The 22,120-nt window shown below is 45.8% G+C and overlaps 4 protein-coding genes across 4 annotated transcripts in view; 2 read left to right on the forward strand and 2 right to left on the reverse strand.

Annotated features, from left to right (window-relative positions):
• Nucleotides 1-20: 20 nt before the first annotated feature.
• Nucleotides 21-2,898, reverse strand: LOC135083960 (snRNA-activating protein complex subunit 4). The gene has a single exon (XM_063978723.1). The coding sequence runs from the start codon at nucleotides 2,549-2,551 to the stop codon at nucleotides 245-247; it is 2,307 nt and encodes a 768-aa protein (XP_063834793.1). The 5' UTR covers nucleotides 2,552-2,898; the 3' UTR covers nucleotides 21-244.
• Nucleotides 2,899-3,881: 983 nt separating this feature from the next.
• Nucleotides 3,882-5,323, forward strand: LOC135083864 (gastrula zinc finger protein XlCGF17.1-like). Its single transcript, XM_063978608.1, has one exon. It carries the CDS (start codon nucleotides 4,101-4,103, stop codon nucleotides 5,211-5,213), a length of 1,113 nt encoding a protein of 370 aa, XP_063834678.1. The 5' UTR covers nucleotides 3,882-4,100; the 3' UTR covers nucleotides 5,214-5,323.
• A 2,513-nt stretch (nucleotides 5,324-7,836) lies between these two features.
• LOC135083746 (dynein light chain roadblock-type 2-like) lies at nucleotides 7,837-9,049 on the forward strand. Its single transcript, XM_063978485.1, has 2 exons — nucleotides 7,837-7,985; nucleotides 8,636-9,049. Exons 1-2 carry the CDS (start codon nucleotides 7,904-7,906, stop codon nucleotides 8,845-8,847), a joined length of 294 nt encoding a protein of 97 aa, XP_063834555.1. The 5' UTR covers nucleotides 7,837-7,903; the 3' UTR covers nucleotides 8,848-9,049.
• Nucleotides 9,050-9,112: 63 nt separating this feature from the next.
• Nucleotides 9,113-22,120, reverse strand: part of LOC135083748 (dosage compensation regulator) — a 41,708-nt gene continuing 28,700 nt past the window's right edge. Inside the window, exons 18-23 of the mRNA XM_063978488.1 lie at nucleotides 21,277-21,470; nucleotides 18,301-18,415; nucleotides 17,594-17,745; nucleotides 16,889-17,080; nucleotides 15,999-16,157; nucleotides 9,113-9,632 (exon numbers count right to left, since the gene is read on the reverse strand). Of these exons, the coding sequence (XP_063834558.1) occupies nucleotides 9,237-9,632; nucleotides 15,999-16,157; nucleotides 16,889-17,080; nucleotides 17,594-17,745; nucleotides 18,301-18,415; nucleotides 21,277-21,470 (1,208 nt within the window). The 3' untranslated portion in view covers nucleotides 9,113-9,236. The remainder of the gene's footprint in view (nucleotides 9,633-15,998; nucleotides 16,158-16,888; nucleotides 17,081-17,593; nucleotides 17,746-18,300; nucleotides 18,416-21,276; nucleotides 21,471-22,120) is intronic.

The following is a 22,120-nucleotide window of genomic DNA, read 5'->3' on the forward strand; positions in this document are numbered from 1 at the left end:
GATAAATACAAACGATTACACAGTAATTATTCATTTATTACACTTGTATTAAAAATTCAATATTACTTATTAATTAAAGTAAGATAATACGCAAACTAATGGTTTACCATTTCTTATAAAACTGATACATAGGTACGTGAGCACAGTGATTAATAAAATTGATAAGCTTAAAACACTACTCTTATCAATAGGTACACAGTCTTAATATTATAATGGTTAAAATAAAATAATTTATTATCACATACTACTTTCTTTTCTTCTTTTTCATTTGTGGTTGTTTATTTTTACTGCAAGAAGAACTTTGTTCTTTAACTGTAGGTAATGTTTTTTGCTCAGTTCCTGATGTGGAAGGCAATGCGAGCAATGGCTGAATTCTTCTGGCAGCCGGGTTATAAAACTCAGTCATCTGATCGCTATTCGGATGTTCATTCGATAGCAACATAGGCCACAAGAACAAACTGTTAAAACGTTCCATCAAAAGAGTCATGTTCTCTTTGAACAAAACATTTCTTGCTTTCAATAAGTTCAAATCAACCTTTGGTAATGAATCTCCCACCGAAGTATGGGCTAACAATGCCCTGCATCCAGTTATCGTACTGTAGTGAGGAGGAAATACATACTCTGTGTTTGTCAATACATTTTCACCCCATATATTGGGTGGAGATTTAATGTTTATAGTGTTGCTCGCATCTTTTCTCGAATATGACTTCACTTTGACTAAAGACACTTGTTTCTCAGGGATTAACAGTTCAGGATATCTTTTGGCATATTTACTTGATGTGAATTGTTGTTTGCTTATGCCTGATTTTAACAAAATAAGGCATTTTTGTAAATTTGTCGCATTAAGTTGATTATGTGAGATTACTACATCATCTTCCAAAACCAGCTTATCAGCCATCTTCTCTCTATAAGCTTCTTCTTCTTTAACCATTATTGTGGTAAGAGTAGCTACGATAGCATCATCTATTTCTTCCTCTGTCGATTCCTTTGTGATTCTTGTTGCTTTTTTTGTCTCCAGTTCAGATTCCATTCTCCTTTTCAGATCATCAATCGCGGTATTCAAATTAGCCGTAGCTTGGCCATGGAACAAGCGCCGCGCACCGCGGCGTGGCGCGTAAATAATGTCTACATTAGGGTTTCGTTTCATCCATTTCATCAATGTAATATATCTCGCTCGAATGCTAACACGGTCTTTACCAACAAAATCTTTGGCAATGCTAGCAAAATTTGAATTACCATCTTTATTTATCAAATGCATTAGTTTTTTGTCTTCCGATATTGTCCACACAGTAGACATTTGCTGTTTTGCTATTACTTTGTACCGATACCTTAATTGAGACTGAGACCTGCCAGGTAGAAATTCAGCAATTTTCTTAAAATTTGTCCCATACTTTGCAATGCCAGTTAGAATGACTGCATCTTCTTCGGTCAGGAACCGACCTTTCCTTAATTCCAACAGTCTGAGATACTTATTATAAATCTGAATTTTCGTTCTATTCTCCATACATGCAGCAATTCTCGACCACGGAATGTAGTTGTCTTCACGATAAAATTCTATGAGCCTTTTGAGATAGGCTTCTTCTTCTTTTGTCCATCTATTTCCCGATAAAGTGTTAGTCATGTTAGTGCGAAAATAAACAAAAACCTGATAGCCAGTACGGTCAGTGTTCAGTTGTGCTGCTACGGATTCCCAGTCTTGTAATCGATGGACATGAGCGAGACGTTGCAACGCTACATGTTCAGTTACAGTCCAACATTCTTTATTAATGGATGGATGCATATACAACTTCCATAATGAGGCGTATTCTTGCGGACTGTGTCTATGGTTCAACTTGTTGGCAATAGTTTCCCAATCATAGTCAAAGTCTGAACTTAACGGCAAAGCTAATTGATCAAGTGACTTTTTACCCACAGACTTTATTTCTGATTGAAGAGCTTTAACTAGTTTGGATTTCCTTTCTTCAGGTATATTATTGTCACGTCGGAATTCAGCCAATTTTGAATTGAGTTCTTTTATCTTTATAGCTTTTGACATTTTGAGCATGGATGAAATGAATTCACTCTTGTCTTTCACAGTCCATCCGGGCACGGAGGCCACGCAAGAAAAGTCGTACATGCCCGACTTTCTCATCAATATTGTATCACTGTTATCTGGTGCAGGGAAATTATGAGAATCTTTAAAATATGGCTTTCCACAGCTAATAAAGCTGAACTTTGTAGGCCTGGTATACTTCTCGATGTTGACATACGAAGACTGAATTTCTGTTATTTTTCCAGTGCTCTGTTTGAAACGATTTACAAGTATACCTTCAAGTCGTTGAAGCCTCATTTCTGTGAGTTTATTTAGAGCAAGTGCAGTTTCGATTCTCGTAAACGAGTCGAGAGAAGACGCCGGAATACGCACACCACCCGAAAGTATTATACTTGGCTCTGAACACCTGGAAGTAGCACAGCTGCCAGCATTTTCATCTTCTAATACTGCTTCCAAATTCTGCAAATCCCTCAGTTGTTGAGTTTCATCGTCGTCTTCGCTTTCTATGTCGTTATCCATGATGACAATGGGTTGTTGGCAATTTATTCAGACGAAACTACGAAAGTCCAAACAAACAATAATAATAAAAACGTTTAGTCGGCTCAAAAAAGCTGAAAAACTTGATGAAAAAAACGAAATGAACTTGAAGTACTTGAACTTGAAAAATCTGTGGAAAAATCGATCGAATGAATGAATGAATGATGAATGAACGAAAACAATTTTGACAGTATTGTACTTTTTTTTAATTCACGGTTTGAATCAAATGTATTCCAGCCAAATCGAATCACCCAATGCTACTATTCCTCTCTAAAGCACGCAGGGTTAATTATGGATGCCGCTTAGTGCACATCTCTAGTATCTGTCAAACTCTTTCTTTATGTCCGCCCCATAGAGAAAAGTAATACATAGGAAATAGAGAACCCTCTCTGTCAAATTTTTGAGCCTACTAATTGACAGCCTGGTGTTAAATTCCCTGTACTTAACCTACGTACGTAACGCACACATACATACATAAAGTCCACGCACACATACACACAGTTCACGCACACATAGGCCCTCATAACCTTCAAAGAATTATTGTTTTTATGATGTACAATGTAGAATTTTTTCAAATCCATTATTTTGAAAATATTTATCTTTATGGTGTACGTATTGTATTATTTTCAAAACAATGGATTTGGAAAAATTCTACATTGCACATGGAAATGCAAATAAGTAAACAAAAACTTTTGAATTTAATAATTTTACTTTATTTATGAACACACATAATATTATACACTAAAAGCGTCTTTTCGCAAAGTTTTCAACAACACTAAAAAAGCATTTGCACATTGAGAAAACTCAGATCACTTGTGAACTTAACAGAAAGTTTCTTCGCGATTCACGAAGGAACGAACAAAACTCCGATGAACCAGAACAGCAGCAGGTACGAAGGAATGAACTTTAATTTCACTCGACGACTCTTCAATACTTTAATAGGGCCACAGAAAACTTAAATGATGGCTAAGAAAACAAGAATGCATTTAACATAACAAAAACAACACCGGCCATTTTGGAGGAAAAACAAAGTTGCCATATGTTAAATAGTAATTTCTACTACTCTATTATGTAAATTATAACAAAAATGTCAATGTTCAGTTTTAAATTAAAACAAATTAATTTCATTTAAAAAAAGTTTTCAGATTGTAATTAACAATATTCTCAAATATATTTTAATTAAGAAAAAAATGAAAATATAAAGGAAACAGGAGCAACGACATCTAGAGCGTTTTAGGGTAGTTAAAAAGTATTTGAATTTATTCACCGATGTCGCTGTTTGGAAGCAAGTTTCACTTCGATGACCGTTGTATGGAACTTTCCACACCCTGGTCCGCCCGTGGTCAACAAAACAACTTGTTTCATGAATGAAATTCATGAATATTCCTGTGATCAATAGAAAAATTTCGTTACTGTTGTTAATGTATACCTGTTCACTGCGGGGTTCTACGGGTACCTTTTCGTAGTTCGTTGAACCCATTCTTTAAACTTCGTATTCCATTGTAGGTATCAATCAAGTGACTTCAACAAAATGGTCGGGCCACTCCTGCTTATGAAAATATTACACTGTAAGAAGAGATGTAAAGGATCTTCGCGCCCAAATGAAGAGGTTTCTCAGAGACACTCGTCCACTTCCAGAGGAGAGGCAGATGATTCTCTCACTTTCTGCCGGGTCTGTTTAAAAGAAGGCGATATTCCAATCTTCGCCAAAAAAGATATTTCTGAGGCGCTAGCTACATTCGGCGGGATAGAAATTGATGAGGATGATCGACATCCAAAACATCTATGCGGCCCGTGCCATGCGCTACTTAGAGGCGCGATACTTTTTCGCAAAACTGCCCAAGAGTCTGACCAGATACTTAAGAAACAAGAAGACAATGATGACTTCCCCAATGGCATGGATATGGATGAGGATTCATTAGATTGTCACATTCCAGTAGAAAGACGCAGCGAATATCACTGCAAAAGGTGCAGCGAATATCATTGCAAAAGGTGCAATATTGGTTTTGATACTCTCTCCGAATACAGTGAACACAGAACATCAGATGAGCATGAGAACAGGCGACAGGTCTGCCCTATATGTCATAAGTCTTACGCCTCATTGTATTACAAGAAACACATGATGCTACACAAACTTGAAAGTCCTACACATATTTGTGATATTTGTGGGAAAACATTTACAATTCGTGGGCAATTCACACGCCATAGATTGACACATTTCTATGAACTACCGTTTAAGTGTTCTTTATGTCCTTATCGAGGCAGATTCTCTGAGTCGTTAAAAATGCATATGAGGTCACATACTGGAGAGAAACCATATCAGTGCTCTCAATGTGCTGCCTGTTTTGTTAGCAAAAGTAATTTAAACAAGCATACTAGGACACATCGAGGACCGCAGGACTTCAAATGTGAAATGTGCGGAAGAGGATTCTATACTAAGAGGAACCTAGAAATGCATTTGAGAGTCGATCATACTGGAATCAAGGATCATATTTGTAATATTTGTGGCAAGGCTTTTGGGTATCGAAAACAAATGATGAAGCATCAACTAAAAGTACATAAACGGCAAAAGTTGAGAAGTGGCAGACTGCCTCTGTACCTTCAAGTTGAGAATATGGGAGATAATGATGAATCAGAAACGTAGAATGTTGTTAAACATGTATTATTATATTATCTGTTAAGTTTACAATCTTACTAGCATAAATTTTGTACTTGTTTTTATTTTATAGCAAGCCCCTTATAATCTCATAATGCTAATATCGATACCTCTGGGCTCAAAGGTCGTAAAGGACAAAGTACGACTTTTCAGGAGAAGCAAAAAACGTTTTTTTATTTTTTTATTCGACAGTAACTTTTTTGTTTTTTAAGCTTTTAAAATATGACCTAGGAAGAAAGTGCTTAGAATTCACAGCATTTTCCGAAGAGGTATTGAAAAACTGGACTATGGCTGTATTTACTGAGATAGATTTCCTTTACGCCCTCAAAATTACAACAAAAAGACCTTTACGCCCCTCAAATATTCGTCCTAGGCAAGTTACTCAGGACGTAAGTCTATTTTTATTTTACAAAACTCCAAAACCAAGGTAATAAATGACAATTTACAGAGATTTATAGGTATTCTTAGGTCGTAACGGAACATCCAGGTAAGGTATTATGCAAGGGTAAATTGATAATTTAGCTTAAATATTTAATGTTTTATGGTGTTTGATATGAAATATACCATTTCTTCACATATTTTTAATGATTTATAATATTTTAAATGAAATAAAAGGATTTTTCGTAATTTCATAATTTAATGCACACAATTTATGAAACTATTATTTAAGCAAGCAGATGTTTTGATATCTTCGGACTAGAATATACCATTTCCGATATAAGAGCGAATTTAGAAAATATATATTATGACGTTTTTAAATAAAACTTCATAATAATGTCTACTTTATACGAAAAGCCGAAACCAATTTAATTTATTTATTTAATCATTATTATTGTTTCAAAAAACTACAAATGGCGGACTTAATTCCATAGGGCAGTCTGTCAACCAGTTGACCTTATGTATGTATTATGACAATGCAGATAGGATAGAATTATTAAGGACAAACGAAAACCAAACTATAATTATTCTAAATAGATTAAACATTGTTATTCATAATAGCTTGAAATTATGTTACAAGTAGGAAGTTTTTCATTCCAGTAAAGTACATCCACTTACTTTACTACTACATAATACCGTTTATAAAAGCCAATTATTTTTAATATAAAATATAACTTCGAAAAAAAGTGCATTCACGCTTTTTAGTACATTAAGTCTCAATTGCCACTATATTTTCCCATGTTAAGCGTAAATATTTTTCCTACTAGTTAGTAGTTATACTTTATTAGCTGATCCAAATAACTTTAGAAACTATACTTATTTATTATAATTGTTACAGTCAAAACTCAAAAGTGGTTTTGACCAAGGGCGTTAGTCAAAATAACTAGGAAATCATTAAAAACAATTGTGAAGCGTAGCATTTGTGTGATTTATGCAAAACATATATACACTCGAAAAAATATAACCCTCCTTCTGGCGCAGTCGGGTAATAATGACACCTTGTGGTACTACAGTAAGGTGACTTCTTTTTCTTATCTAGCTTTTTCATTGTTTAAATTTGTATGATGACTATCCTAACTTAATTAGGTAATACGTTATTTTATAGTATGTTTTCATTTTCTTAAATCATCTTTTAATTATCTTTTACCTGACAAATACCTAGTTTCTTCAAATATGAGAAATAATAAAAAGCATCATTACTTTACCCGATGTGGATAGATGTAATCATTTTATAAGTACAAATCATATAAACGTTACACTCTAAAATAGTTTTATTACATATTTTTGATGATTTTTCAGTTCTTTCGTTTGTTCTTAAGTCACATACTTAAATACAATAAGAAACGTCTATAAAATTTACCTACTCAGTTGTTTTAATATCCTCTCTTTGTAGATTTTTAAAATATTTGTTTAATAATCTAAGGGCGTAAAGGACAAATTATTTAGACTTTGGTATGAAAATTTTAGGTTGTATAGGACAATAGATATATTTCATGTACATTATACGCCCAAAAAATTGTGTTTACTTGTTCTTTACTACCATGGTAACTGTACTAAAAAATCAAATGGTATTTACATCCCAATTTTCACGATGATTTCTGTTTAGCTTATCAAAAATGATGGGTCGTAAAGGCACTTTTTTTGAGAATTTCGACAAACTAAATATACAGATCGATAGAGAATTAAATTCTGAGTAAAACTGTATAAATAACTCATTTTCGGTATTTTGTCCTTTACGACCTTTGAGCCCAGAGGTATCGATATGATGAATTGTTTTGTCTAGTGTACTTAGAGTGTACTTAATAAACACATGTCTCATTACTGTGCTTTATCATTTTATTAATTTATAATAATATTAGACTAACAGTTCTGCAGTAGCTGCTACATACACTGATAAAGTATTCCTCTATTGCAAAAATTGACTTATCATCCAATTAAGGTGCATAGTAAGGAGTCCTAATAAATGAATAGGATTATAAAATGATCTTTTTGAATGTATTTTTTTGGGGTGCTGTTCTTTTTGTTTGATAAAATGTCAGCCTGGAAGAAAATGCCAGCTCAGGCATTAAGTCCGCCGAGAGCGCAAGATTTTAAAATCCATAAGAAAGTTAGGTGTCATGAGGGTACTAAAAAAATTAAATTTAAAATTGGAATCACACTGGCAATAGTGACAGTGTGTCAGAACGAATTTACAAACAGGGCTACAAGTAGGTAAACAAAGCCAAATTAATTTCTAAAGCATGGCAAACGAAGCGGAGGAGACAGTTCGAAAGCTCGCCGGCCATCGGGGAGTGGCTGGCGTCGTCATCGTGAATGGAGAAGGTAAAACAAATTAGAATTCCAGTCCTTGTTGATCAAGTACACAGTAGAAAGTAGAGCGTCTTAGAGCAATGAGGGCTATCGTTTTAGCGCTCACCAGTTAGCGCCACTGTAGAGTAAGGTCCTGTCACTTGCTAGTAGCGAAGACAGTGGCACCAACTGGTGAGCGCGAAAGTGGTAGGAGGACTATCGTATTTGCACTCATCAAGATGGCGCCACTGTAGAGTAAGGTCCTGTCAATCGCCAGGGGTGCCAATTGTTAAGTATAAAAACGATAGCCCTCATTTCTCAATACTTCCGATTCTACGCGTGAACTCCGACTCGCGGAATAGTTCTATGTATTCCCGGGCCGTATTTTCACGTATTCGGATAGGACGACGCAAAAACGCTGTTACATGTACAATCACAGAGCACGTTATGCAATATTGTCGTAGGGCAGTAAGAGAGAGGATTTTTCTTAATTACCTAACCAGACCCAGAATCGAACATGGAAATCCTGCTGACACTATGTACCTATAGGAAATTTGGAATAGAAAGCGTTTTCCCTTCACTAAAATCTTTGTGAAATGAGTCATACTTATCCTCAGAATTAATTTTCTGAGTACTGGTCTGGCAGTCGACTGCTAAAATAGCTTTAAACATTAATTTCGTAGGTATACCCATCAAGACCACTTTAGAGAACCACGTCTCAGTCCAGTACGCCGGTCTGATGTCAGCTTTAGTGGACAAGGCGAAAGCAGTGGTCAGGGACCTGGACCCCTCCAACGACTTGACGTTCCTAAGAATCCGCAGTAAGAGAAGCGAGGTGATGGTGGCACCAGACAAGGAGTTTATATTGATAGTAGTTCAGCATCCGGTTGACTGACGAAGGCTAACGCCGACGGGCGTTTTTATTTTAGATTTTAATGTATTTCTTCTCATCATAGTTGTTACTTTTCCTTAAAATCAGATGCAATGTTAGACATTGATTTGCTTTTCTTTTAATTATTTTTAGTAATATCATTATGTTCTTTCATTATATTTTACTGATAGTTATTTTAATCATGAGTGGTCTGTGTATGCTTACACATAATCGTATTATTATTTTAGATTAGTGCTATTGTTATAATGTGATAAATAAAACTAGTTACTTCTTTAAACTTTGTCACTTTATTACATACACATAACACATTATTATAGATCTATCACAGACTATAGTCATTGAGGTACCTAGGCGATAGACTATAGTCCAAAAATTAGTTAGGTAGGAATGCTTCAATGCCAATTGGAGTTTCCCCTGAATCCCCCTCTGCCGAAACCTCGGCCGCGGTTGCCGAAACCGCCCCTATTGCCGAATCCGCCGTCGTTGCCGCCGAATCCGCCTCGGTTGCCGCCGAAACCGCCTCGGTTGCCGAATCCGCCGCGATTGCCGCCGAAGCCGCCCTGGTTGCCGCCGAAACCGCCTTGGTTGCCGCCGAAACCGCCCTGGTTGCTGCCGAAGCCTCCTCGGTTGCCGAAACCGCCTCCGAAGCCGGCGCGGGGACCACTAGTACCCCACCCCCGGTTGCCTCTCTTGGCTCCATCGGGCCTGAACGCGAGGGGAGTCGTTTCACGCGTGATATTGTAATCTCCGGCGTCCATGATGCAGAGGGCCTTTATGCAGTCCACTACCTGTAAAGACACATGACAAAAATGATTATCTTGATTTTTGGAAAACTATAGCTTGGAACAGTTGTAAACATGAGTGGAATTTGTTCATGAAACGTCATTTAGAGAGGAATCATAGCATAAGCAGATATAGAGGCATCAATTCCTCTAGCAGCTACCTTTTCCCCTTCCTGAGCCAGACTGTCCCCTTCCTGGGTCAGGCGCTCCCCCTTCCTGGTCTAAATTGTCCCCATTCCCGGGCTAGGTTTTACCACTTCCTGGGCCAGGCTGTCCTCCATTCTTCTGGCAGGCTGTCCCCTTTCCGGGCCAAGCTCTCCTCCTTCCTGGTCTAGATTATGGGTCAGGCTGTCCCCGTTCTCGGGCTAAGTTTTCACCTTCCCGGGCCATGCTGTCTCCCTTACCTTCGGATCATTGCCAGAGGGATCAAATGTTACTCGCTTAGGAAGAAATCATGGTTTAGGTGTAGAGTCAATTCCACTGGCAGCTGCCATCCCCTTTTCTCCCCGTCCCTAGACTGTCCCCGTTCCCGGGCTAGTTTGTCCCCGTTCCCGCTCTAGTTTGTCCCCCTTCCTAGGCCAGGCTGTCCCCTCACCTTCTGCTCGTGCGGCGTGAACTGCAGCGCGGCGTCGGGCTCGGCGGCGGCGCGCTCCACCAGCCGCTCCACGGCCGGCCGCAGCGCCACCACCAGCGCCGCCGCGCGCGGACACATCTCTAGGTTCAGCCAGTTGTCGAGGCGGATCAAAATCCCCCACATTTTAGACACTTAGGGAGGAATCATTAAGTGTAGAGGCGTCAATTTCTCTGGCAGCTGACATCTCCTCTCCCCATCTCTAGAAGACTATCCCCGTTCCGGGCTAGTTTGTCCCCGTTCTGGGCTAGTCTGTCCCCCTTGCCGGGCTAGTTTATCCCCGTTTCCTGGCCAGGCTGTCCCACTTCCTAGGCCAGGCTGTCCCCGTACCTTCTGCTCGTGCGGCGTGAACTGCAGCGCGGCGTCGGGCTTGAAGAAACTTAAGATAGGTATACAGAGCTGCAGAGGCGCACAATTTCCAATGGGGTCTCTCTCTCATGGTCGTCAGTGTACTAAGTACCTTGGTCATCAGTGTACTAAGTACCTTCTGCTCGTGCGGCGTGAACTGCAGCGCGGCGTCGGGCTCGGCGGCGGCGCGCTCCACCAGCCGCTCCACGGCCGGCCGCAGCGCCACCACCAGCGCCGCCGCGCGCGGACACATCTCTAGGTTCAGCCAGTTGTCGAGGCGGATCAATATCCCCCATATTTTAGACACTTAGGGAGGAATCATTACGAAAGTGTAGAGGCATTAGGTCCTCTGGCAGCTGCCATCTCCTTCTCTCCCCGTCCCTAGAAGACTGTCCCTGTTTTCGGGCTAGTTTGCTCGGCGGCGCGCTCCACCAGGACACATCTCTAGGTTCAGCCAGTTGTCGAGGCGGATCAATGTCCTCCCTCATTTTAGACACTTAGGGAGGAATCATTAGTAAGTGTAGAGGCGTCATTTTCTCTGGCAGCTGCCATCTCCTCTCCCCATCTCTAGAAGACTATCCCCGTTCTCGGGCTAGTTTGTCCCCTTCCCGGGCTAGATTGTCCCCCTACCTGGGCCAGGCTGTCCTCCATTCTTCTGGTAGGCTGTCTCCTTTCCAAGTCTATATTATGGGGCAGGCTGTCCCCGTTCTCGGGCTAGTCTGTCCCCGTTCCCGCTCTAGTTTGTCCCCCTTCCTACACCAGGCTGTCCCCGTACCTTCTGCTCGTGCGGCGTGAACTGCAGCGCGGCGTCGGGCTCGGCGGCGGCGCGCTCCACCAGCCGCTCCACGGCCGGCCGCAGCGCCACCACCAGCGCCGCCGCGCGCGGACACATCTCTAGGTTCAGCCAGTTGTCGAGGCGGATCAATGTCCTCCCTTATTTTAGACACTTAGGAAGGACTCATGAGTAAGTGTAGAGGCGTTAAATCCTCTGGCAGCTGCCATCTCCTTCTCTCCCCGTTCCTAAGACTGTCCCCATTCTCAGGCTAGTTTGTCCCCGTTCTCGGGTTAGTTTGTCCCCCTTCCCGGGCCAGTTTGTCCCCGTTCCCGCTCTAGTTTGTCCCCCTTCCTACACTAGGCTGTCCCCTTACCTTCTGCTCGTGCGGCGTGAACTGCAGCGCGGCGTCGGGCTCGGCGGCGGCGCGCTCCACCAGCCGCTCCACGGCCGGCCGTAGCGCCACTACTAGCGCCGCCGCGCGCGGACACATCTCTAGGTTCAGCCAGTTGTCGAGGCGGATCAATGTCCCCCACATTTTAGACACTTAGGGAGGAATCATTAGTAAGTAGAGGCGTTAAATCCTCTGGCAGCTGTCACCCCCTTTTCTCCCTGTACCTAGAAGACTGTCTCCGTTCTCGGGCTAGTTTACTCGGCGTCGCGCTCCACCAGGACACATCTCTAGGTTCAGCCAGTTGTCCAGGCGGATCAATATCCCCCCACATTTTAGACACTTAGGGAGGAATCATTAGTGTGCAGAGGCGTTAAATCCTCTGGCAGCTGTCACCCCCTTTTCTCCCTGTCCCTTGAAGACTGTTCCCGTTCTCGGGCTAGTTTGTCCCCGTCCCGCTATAGTTTGTCCCCGTTCCCGGGTTAGTTTGTCCCTCTTCCTGGTATAGACTGTCCCTATTCCTGGACTGTTTGTCCCCGTCCCGCTATAGTTTGTCCCCGTTCCCGCTCTAGTTTGTCCCCCTTCCTACACCAGGCTGTCCCCGTACCTTCTGCTCGTGCGGCGTGAACTGCAGCGCGGCGTCGGGCTCGGCGGCGGCGCGCTCCACCAGCCGCTCCACGGCCGGCCGCAGCGCCACCACCAGCGCCGCCGCGCGCGGACACATCTCTAGGTTCAGCCAGTTGTCGAGGCGGATCATGTTGTCCACATTTTAGACACTTAGGGAGGAATCATTAAGTGTAGAGGCGTCAATTTCTCTGGCAGCTGCCATCTCCTTTTCTCCCCGTCCCTAGAAGACTGTCTCCGTTCTCGGGCTAGTTTGCTCGGCGGCGCGCTCCACCAGGACACATCTCTAGGTTCAGCCAGTTGTCGAGGCGGATCATGTTGTCCACATTTTAGACACTTAGGGAGGAATCATTAAGTGTAGAGGCGTCAATTTCTCTGGCAGCTGCCATCTCCTTTTCTCCCCGTCCCTAGAAGACTGTCTCCGTTCTCGGGCTAGTTTGCTCGGCGGCGCGCTCCACCAGGACACATCTCTAGGTTCAGCCAGTTGTCGAGGCGGATCAATGTCCTCCCTCATTTTAGACACTTAGGGAGGAATCATTAGGTAAGTGTAGAGGCGCTAATTCCTCTGGCAGCTGCCATTTCCTCTCCCCGTCACTAGAAGACTATCCCCGTTCCGGGCTAGTTTGTCCCCGTCCCGCTATAGTTTGTCCCCGTTCCCGCTCTAGTTTGTCCCCCTTCTTAGACCAGGCTGTCCCCTTACCTTCTGCTCGTGCGGCGTGAACTGCAGCGCGGCGTCGGGCTCGGCGGCGGCGCGCTCCACCAGCCGCTCCACGGCCGGCCGCAGCGCCACCACCAGCGCCGCCGCGCGCGGACACATCTCTAGGTTCAGCCAGTTGTCGAGGCGGATCAATGTCCTCCCTTATTTTAGACACTTAGGAAGGACTCATGAGTAAGTGTAGAGGCGTTAAATCCTCTGGCAGCTGCCATCTCCTTCTCTCCCCGTTCCTAAGACTGTCCCCATTCTCAGGCTAGTTTGTCCCCGTTCTCGGGTTAGTTTGTCCCCCTTCCCGGGCCAGTTTGTCCCCGTTCCCGCTCTAGTTTGTCCCCCTTCCTACACTAGGCTGTCCCCTTACCTTCTGCTCGTGCGGCGTGAACTGCAGCGCGGCGTCGGGCTCGGCGGCGGCGCGCTCCACCAGCCGCTCCACGGCCGGCCGTAGCGCCACTACTAGCGCCGCCGCGCGCGGACACATCTCTAGGTTCAGCCAGTTGTCGAGGCGGATCAATGTCCCCCACATTTTAGACACTTAGGGAGGAATCATTAGTAAGTAGAGGCGTTAAATCCTCTGGCAGCTGTCACCCCCTTTTCTCCCTGTACCTAGAAGACTGTCTCCGTTCTCGGGCTAGTTTACTCGGCGTCGCGCTCCACCAGGACACATCTCTAGGTTCAGCCAGTTGTCCAGGCGGATCAATATCCCCCCACATTTTAGACACTTAGGGAGGAATCATTAGTGTGCAGAGGCGTTAAATCCTCTGGCAGCTGTCACCCCCTTTTCTCCCTGTCCCTTGAAGACTGTTCCCGTTCTCGGGCTAGTTTGTCCCCGTCCCGCTATAGTTTGTCCCCGTTCCCGGGTTAGTTTGTCCCTCTTCCTGGTATAGACTGTCCCTATTCCTGGACTGTTTGTCCCCGTCCCGCTATAGTTTGTCCCCGTTCCCGCTCTAGTTTGTCCCCCTTCCTACACCAGGCTGTCCCCGTACCTTCTGCTCGTGCGGCGTGAACTGCAGCGCGGCGTCGGGCTCGGCGGCGGCGCGCTCCACCAGCCGCTCCACGGCCGGCCGCAGCGCCACCACCAGCGCCGCCGCGCGCGGACACATCTCTAGGTTCAGCCAGTTGTCCAGGCGGATCAATGTCCTCCCTCATTTTAGACACTTAGGGAGGAATCATTACGAAAGTGTAGAGGCATTAGTTCCTCTGGCAGCTGCCATTTCCTTCTGTCCCCGTCCATAGATGACTGTTCCCGTTCTCGGGCTAGTTTGCTCGGCGGCGCGCTCCACCAGGACACATCTCTAGGTTCAGCCAGTTGTCGAGGCGGATCAATGTCCTCCCTCATTTTAGACACTTAGGGAGGAATCATTAGTGTGTAGAGGCGTTAAATTCTCTGGCAGCTGCCACCCCCTTTTCTCCCTGTCTCTAGAAGACTGTTCCCGTTTTCGGGCTAGTTTGTCCCGTTCCCGGGCTAGTCTGTCCCCGTTCTCGGGCTAGTTTGTCCCCCTTCCCGGGCTAGTTTGTCCCCGTTCCCGGGCTAGTTTGTCCCCGTTCCCGGGCTAGTTTGTCTCCCTTCCTACACCAGGCTGTCCCCTCACCTTCTGCTCGTGCGGCGTGAACTGCAGCGCGGCGTCGGGCTCGGCGGCGGCGCGCTCCACCAGCCGCTCCACGGCCGGCCGCAGCGCCACCACCAGCGCCGCCGCGCGCGGACACATCTCTAGGTTCAGCCAGTTGTCGAGGCGGATCAATGTCCCCCACATTTTAGACACTTAGGGAGGAATCATTAGTATGTGTAGAGGCGTAGCAAGTGTAGAGGCGTCAATTTCTCTGGCAGCTGCCATCTCCTCTCCCCATCTCTAGAAGACTATCCCCGTTCCGGGCTAGTTTGTCCCCGTTCCCGGGCTAGGTTCTCCCCCTTCCCGGGCTAGTTTGTCCCCGTTCCCGCTCTAGTTTGTCCCCCTTCCTACACTAGGCTGTCCCCTTACCTTCTGCTCGTGCGGCGTGAACTGCAGCGCGGCGTCGGGCTCGGCGGCGGCGCGCTCCACCAGCCGCTCCACGGCCGGCCGCAGCGCCACCACCAGCGCCGCCGCGCGCGGACACATCTCTAGGTTCAGCCAGTTGTCGAGGCGGATCAATGTCCTCCCTCATTTTAGACACTTAGGGAGGAATCATTAGGTAAGTGTACAGGCGCTAATTCCTCTGGCAGCTGTCACCCCCTTTTCTCCCTGTCCCTTGAAGACTGTTCCCGTTCTCGGGCTAGTTTGTCCCCGTCCCGCTCTAGTTTGTCCCCGTTACCGGGCCAGGCTGTCCCCCTTCCTAGGCCATACTGTCCCCTTACCTTCTGCTCGTGCGGCGTGAACTGCAGCGCGGCGTCGGGCTCGGCGGCGGCGCGCTCCACCAGCCGCTCCACGGCCGGCCGCAGCGCCACCACCAGCGCCGCCGCGCGCGGACACATCTCTAGGTTCAGCCAGTTGTCGAGGCGGATCAATGTCCCCCACATTTTAGACACTTAGGGAGGAATCATTACGAAAGTGTAGAGGCATTAGTTCCTCGGGCAGCTGCCATTTCCTTCTGTCCCCGTCCCTAGAAGACTGTCCCTGTTCTCGGGCTAGTTTGCTCGGCGGCGCGCTCCACCAGGACACATCTCTAGGTTCAGCCAGTTGTCGAGGCGGATCAATGTTCTCCCTCATTTTAGACACTTAGGGAGGAATCATTAGGTAAGTGTAGAGGCGTCAATTTCTCTGGCAGCTAGCATCTCCTTTTCTCCCCGACCTTAGAAGACTGTCCCCGTTCTCGGGCTAGTTTGTCCCCCTTCCCGGGCTAGTTTGTCCCCGTTCCCGCTCTAGTTTGTCCCCCTTCCCGGGCCAGGCTGTCCCCCTTCCTAGGCCAGACTGTCCCCTTACCTTCTGCTCGTGCGGCGTGAACTGCAGCGCGGCGTCGGGCTCGGCGGCGGCGCGCTCCACCAGCCGCTCCACGGCCGGCCGTAGCGCCACTACTAGCGCCGCCGCGCGCGGACACATCTCTAGGTTCAGCCAGTTGTCGAGGCGGATCATGTTGTCCACCTGTAAGAAGATACGAGCGCATTGTGACTACGTTCTAAAAGTTGATTTGGGTCTGCACGCAAAATAGATTTAACGCCCGTATTCACAAACGATACTTGCTTAAGTGAAGCAGAAAATTGAACGCACAGCGTTGAATTGGGCTGTGATTGGTCCGTGTGTCACCCTGTGCATCCACGCGCACTGTGAGACCTCATAGTGATGTTTGTGAATACGGGCGTAATTCTCTCCACTGCAGGAAGACAATCCCTTTTAATTTACCAGTGGCATAATATAATATGATATACACTCCACAAGTTGACGGGTTCGAGAGGCCATTTCTCCCTTAATTGCATATTGCGACATCCGCGACCCGCGTATGGTTGCAGTTGAATAAAATAGGATGCCACTCTTTCCAGTATTCTTACAGCACCTTAGTTGCTAGTGGCACCTACTTGGTGAACGCGCCAGCCACTAGTGACGGACGACCTCACAGGTTAACTGGTGTTGGTGGAATAACCCACCCTATTTCAGTGCCTATATTATATACACCTAGCGACCCGCTCCGGCTTCGTACGGGTGCTAAGTATACATTTATTTATTTATTTATTTACATATAAAATTTCCTCTTGAATCACTCTATTTAAAAAAAAACGTATAAAATCCGTTGCGTAGTTTTAAAGATCTAAGCATACATAGGGACAAACAACGGAGAGCGACTTTGTTTTATACTATGTAGTGATGAAGCGACTCACCCATTCCACCTTCCTACAAGCGAAGAGCAGTAGATGCAGTGGCGCCACCATGGTGGTCTGCTTGCAACTAATGGCGCGCGTGCGCACTTTCTCGCCGAACACGAACAATGGCGACGGGAACTTCTGCTCTAAGTTACTGCAGTTGACTGAGGTCTTGTGGATGAGGGCCGGCTTGCCTTCTGTTGTTAGCACCTGGGAAAATGAAAACAAACGAATATGCAATAAGGAAGAAAACAAGCGAAAGAAACAAGCTATCGAAGATCTATCATCATGAGGTCATTTAGCCACCTCCTCCTTTTCTTATACAGGGTGTTTCCTATGAGGTGTCAAGCCGAAGACAGGTGATAGGTGAGGACCATAGGTCCTAAGTAATTTTAAATGTACTGCGCAGTTATCTAAACTTTCATAACAGTACAAAAACATGTACTTAATAGGCCTTAATTTCCTGTAATCGCTCCACTAAAATGGGAAATAGGATATTCCGTTACATGTTTTTGTCTTTCTAATGTGAATTAATATTGGCAATCCTCTAAGTTTACATTACGTAGAACAGATTTGGTGATAGTTACTGACCAAAAATTTGTTTATCCACAACAAGGTAATTTTCCTTCCTCTTCTTAGAGAGGAATAGTTACTTAGTAAGACCATTTCATTTTGCTGTCACGTCTGTCTTTTAGTAAAGAAGGGAAGCAACGTAGCACTTACCTTCCTTTTTCCTTGGTGTAAACAGACATTAGGGTAGAGCCCCATGCACATAAGCGCCACGACGAGATCCAACATTGGGTCAGGTCCTGTTGGGTTCCAGCGTTCCGGCGCACAGCACTCTTCGGGGAAACCGATGGCGGTCGTCAGGATGTCTGGTGATAAAGCATTGAAGTACTTTATTGATAGCTTACGATATTACCACTTTGGGACATTATTTACAGCCGAGAATGGATGAATGGATTTTGACATATGTGTCAATGTCATGTCAAAAATAACCAATCATGCAGCATTTGGACCTCTCGTCTACGTATTGCCATCTGGCGGATTTTTCAATCGCGAAAACCCTCATTGGTTGAAACCTCAGTGACATGTTTAGAATAAGCGACTGATTCCCGTTTTCACCATCAATCCCTAATTTTTAAGTGACCCCTATGGTAACACATAACAGGAATTTTGTTTTCATAGGAGTCACTTAAAATTAGGGATGGAAACGGGCATGAGTTTCAGATTGAGGCATTGAAGTTAGGCAAGAGCCTACATAGTATGGCCTGGCCATAAAGGTTCATGAAATCATATTTTATGATGAAAAGTTGAAAAATTGTTTTATCAAATCCGTCCCGCAACTTTTGCGATAGTAACAAACTTTCATACAAGATGGATTCTTGAATAAAAACAATAATTTAGTGTTTGAGAGTCAATATTCTTACTTATAAGTTGATACTTCGCTTCAGACGTCACCCGTAGAGTCGTTTGTTGCACTCCCTTCCACTCGCACCACTGGAGTTCTTTCTCTTCGCCCTTGTTGCGCTCTCGCTCCCACATCTATTGACAAATATGTTAAATTAAGTTCACGAACACTTGTGTGTATCTGTGTATAATGGGGAACTTGGGAAATGCTTTGCGCATCACTGATTGATGGAAACGGCCAGTGTCATATGGAACTGTCTCGTCATCTCTATTCCTAAGAAGTGGCGAAAGAAACCGTCACCTTTGTCTGCTACGCGTTATCCAGAAGCCGTTGCATATGGTCACGTGGCATTCTATGGTCATGGTTATGGTCACGGTCAAGGTTATGGTCATGATCATGGTTATGGTCATGGTCACAACCAGCACCCACCTGGAAGGCGTTGGGCATGGCCACGTGGTCGGAGGCGCGCTCCGGACAGGCGGCGGCGGCCCTCCAGCGCGAACACCTCGGGGAACGTCGTCGAGTTGCCGCCATCGTACTAGCACGAGGCCTAGAGGGCTACTGTCTATCTGTCGCCGTCGCTCATGCTGGTGTCTTGCTTTGCGTGAGAGGGATGGCAACATTCGAAGCTTTGGATAACGATTTTTGGACTGAACCTAGAGCACGACACCTAGAAGGCTACTGCGAAACCCTTAAACACTCTTTCTGATCTATCTGTCACCGCTCATGCTAGTATCTTGCTTTGCGTGAGAGGGATGACAATATTCGAGACTTCGGATAAGGTATTTTCGAAGTAGCTCGTGCTGACTTCTGACTTTGCGTGAGAGAGATGGCAACATTAGAAACTCCGGGTGTCATTTTTGGAGTAACCCTGCTAGCACCATCATCTTGCCTAGCCGTCTCAAGTTCCAGTAGGCGTTGCATATGGTCACGTGGCATTATCATGGTTATGGTTATGGTCATGGTCAAGATTATGGTTATGGTCAAGGTTATGGTCATGGTCAATGTTATGGTCATGGTCAATGTTATGGTCATGGTCAATGTTATGGTCATGGTCAATGTTATGGTCATGGTCAAGGTTATGGTCATGATTAATGGTTATGGTCAATTGCAAAAACACACAACCAGCACCCACCTGGAAGGCGTTGAGCATGGCCACGTGGTCGGAGGCGCGCTCGCCGGCCAGCGCGCGCTGGTGCGCGGACAGGCGGCGGCGGCCCTCCAGCGCGAACACCTCGGGGAACGTCGTCGAGTTGCCGCCATCGTACTAGCACGAGGCCTAGAGGGCTACTGTCTATCTGTCGCCGTCGCTCATGCTGGTGTCTCGTTTTGCGGGAGAGGGATGGCAACATTCGAAGCTTTGGATAAACGATTTTTGGACTAAACCTAGAGCACGACGCCTAGAAGGCTACTGCGAAACTCTTAAACACTCTTTCTGATCCACCTGTCACCGTCGCTCATGCTAGTATCTTGCTTTGAGTGAGAGGGATGGCAACATTAGAAACTTTGGATAAGGTTTTTTCGGAGTCGCTCATGCTGACATCTGGCTATGTGTGAGAGGAATAGCAACATTTGAGAAACTTCAGATAACGATTTTTGGAGTAACCTCGCTAGCACTATCATCTTGTCTAGCCATCTCAAGTATAGCTTGCCCTACTAACATACAGGTTGCTGCTGCGAAGAAGAGCTGGAAGAAACTGTCACCTTTGTCGCGTTGTACAGTTATCCGTCTAGCATGAATCCGAGTACCGCCATCTTGCCTAATGATCTCAAATGCTGCTTGCCCTGCTGCTACTTCGGGCACGTCGCTTGCTGCTGAAGAAGTGGCGAAAGAAACTGTCACCATTGTCAGCCACGCGTTGTAGTTATCCAGTAGGAGTTGTATATGGTCACGCGGCATTCTATGGATATGGTCATGGTTAAGGTTATGGTCATGATTATGGTCACAACTTTTGTAAGCCACGCGTTGTAGTTCGAATAGTATCGAGTAGGCGTTGCATATGGTCACGTGGCGTTCTATGGTTATGGTCATGATCATGGTTATGGTCATGGTCAAGGTTATGGTCATGATCAAGGTCAAGGTTATGGTCATGGTTATGGTCAATTGCAGAAACTCACAAGCAGCACCCACCTGGAAGGCGTTGAGCATGGCCACGTGGTCGGAGGCGCGCTCGCCGGCCAGCGCGCGCTGGTGCGCGGACAGGCGGCGGCGGCCCTCCAGCGCGAACACCTCGGGGAACGTCGTCGAGTTGCCGCCATCGTACTAGCACGAGGCCTAGAGGGCTACTGTCTATCTGTCGCCGTCGCTCATGCTGGTGTCTGGCTTTGCGTGAGAGGGATGGCAACATTCGAAGCTTTGGATAACGATTTTTGGACTAAACCTAGAGCACGACCTAACCACGACGCCTAGAGAGCTACTGCGAAATGCTGCTTCTGGTCTATCTGTCACCGTCGCTCATGCTATCTCGCTTTGCGTGAGAGGGATGGCAACATTCGAAGCTTAGGATAACGATTTTTGGACTAAACCTAGAGCACGAAGCCTAGAAGGCTACTACGAAACGCTGCTTCTGGTCTATCTGACAACGTCGCTCATGCTAGTATCTTGCTTTGCGAGAGAGGGATGACAATATCCGAAACTTCGGATAAGGTTTTTTCGGAGTCGCTAATGCTGACATCTGGCTATGCGTGAGAGGAATGGCAACATTTCGAGAAACTTCAGATAACGATTTTTGGAGTAACCCCGCCAGCACCATCATCTTTCCTAGCTGTCTCGAGTAAAGCTTGCCCTACTGATATCTAGGATGCTGCTAAGAAGAAGAGCCGGAAGAAACTGTCACCTTTATCAGCCACGCGTTGTAGTCATCGAGTAGGCGTTGCATATGGTCACGAGGCATTTTATGGTCATGGTCATGGTTATGGTTGTGATCATGGTTATGGTCATGATCATGGTTATGGTCATGGTCACATGGACTCCGGCATGAAATAAGGTACCCACCTGGAAGGCGTTGAGCATGGCCACGTGGTCGGAGGCGCGCTCGCCGGCCAGCGCGCGCTGGTGCGCGGACAGGCGGCGGCGGCCCTCCAGCGCGAACACCTCGGGGAACGTCGTCGAGTTGGCCGCCATTGTGGTCAGAGCGTCGCCCACGCCCAGTACGAAGCCGAGGACCATCATCTTGCCTAGGCGAGGCTCTGGAAGTTTACACATATAAAATTAATATGGTTTCTTCGTTGACACGATTTTTTTTTGTTAGGCTGGTTTCAGACTAACGCTGGCGGCACGTGCTGTCGGCCAGTGCGTCTCAATAGCGCGCGCATGACCGGCAGACCGCTGTGAAACGAGTCTTATTACTGTTACGTGTACTGTTTGAACGGCGTGTCTATGAAACGCAAATTAATACTACCTAGTGTAATTGTAAGTGCGCGCGTGCGACCGGCACCGGTTAAACGCTTGACTCTGAAAACAGCCTTAATCGTGGTTTTGGAAGAGCCTGGTTGTGGCTTTTGAGGCCAGTTGCGGCTTCAGAAGCCGTCTGTGTCTTTAAAGGAGGTCGATTGCAGCATTGGGGACCAGTTGAATCTTCGAAGGAGATCGATTGCGGCTTTAGAGAAGTCCGTCAACTACTTGTTAATATTTTATTTTCAATATTTCTAGAGTTCTAGTTCTTCTAGAGTTGTCATTATGCGAAGTTGACCAAATGCGAATTTAACATTGTGAGAAATAGACATTATGAGAAGTTGTCTTTTAGCGAAGTTGACATTTTAAGAAGTTGTCATTTCGAGAAGTGGACATTTTGCGCCCCGGTTGTCATTTTGAGAAGTTGTCATTACGAGCTGAAACG

The sequence above is a fragment of the Ostrinia nubilalis genome, chromosome 24, assembly GCF_963855985.1.
Source record: "Ostrinia nubilalis chromosome 24, ilOstNubi1.1, whole genome shotgun sequence".
In the NCBI taxonomy this organism is placed as follows: domain Eukaryota; kingdom Metazoa; phylum Arthropoda; class Insecta; order Lepidoptera; family Crambidae; genus Ostrinia; species Ostrinia nubilalis.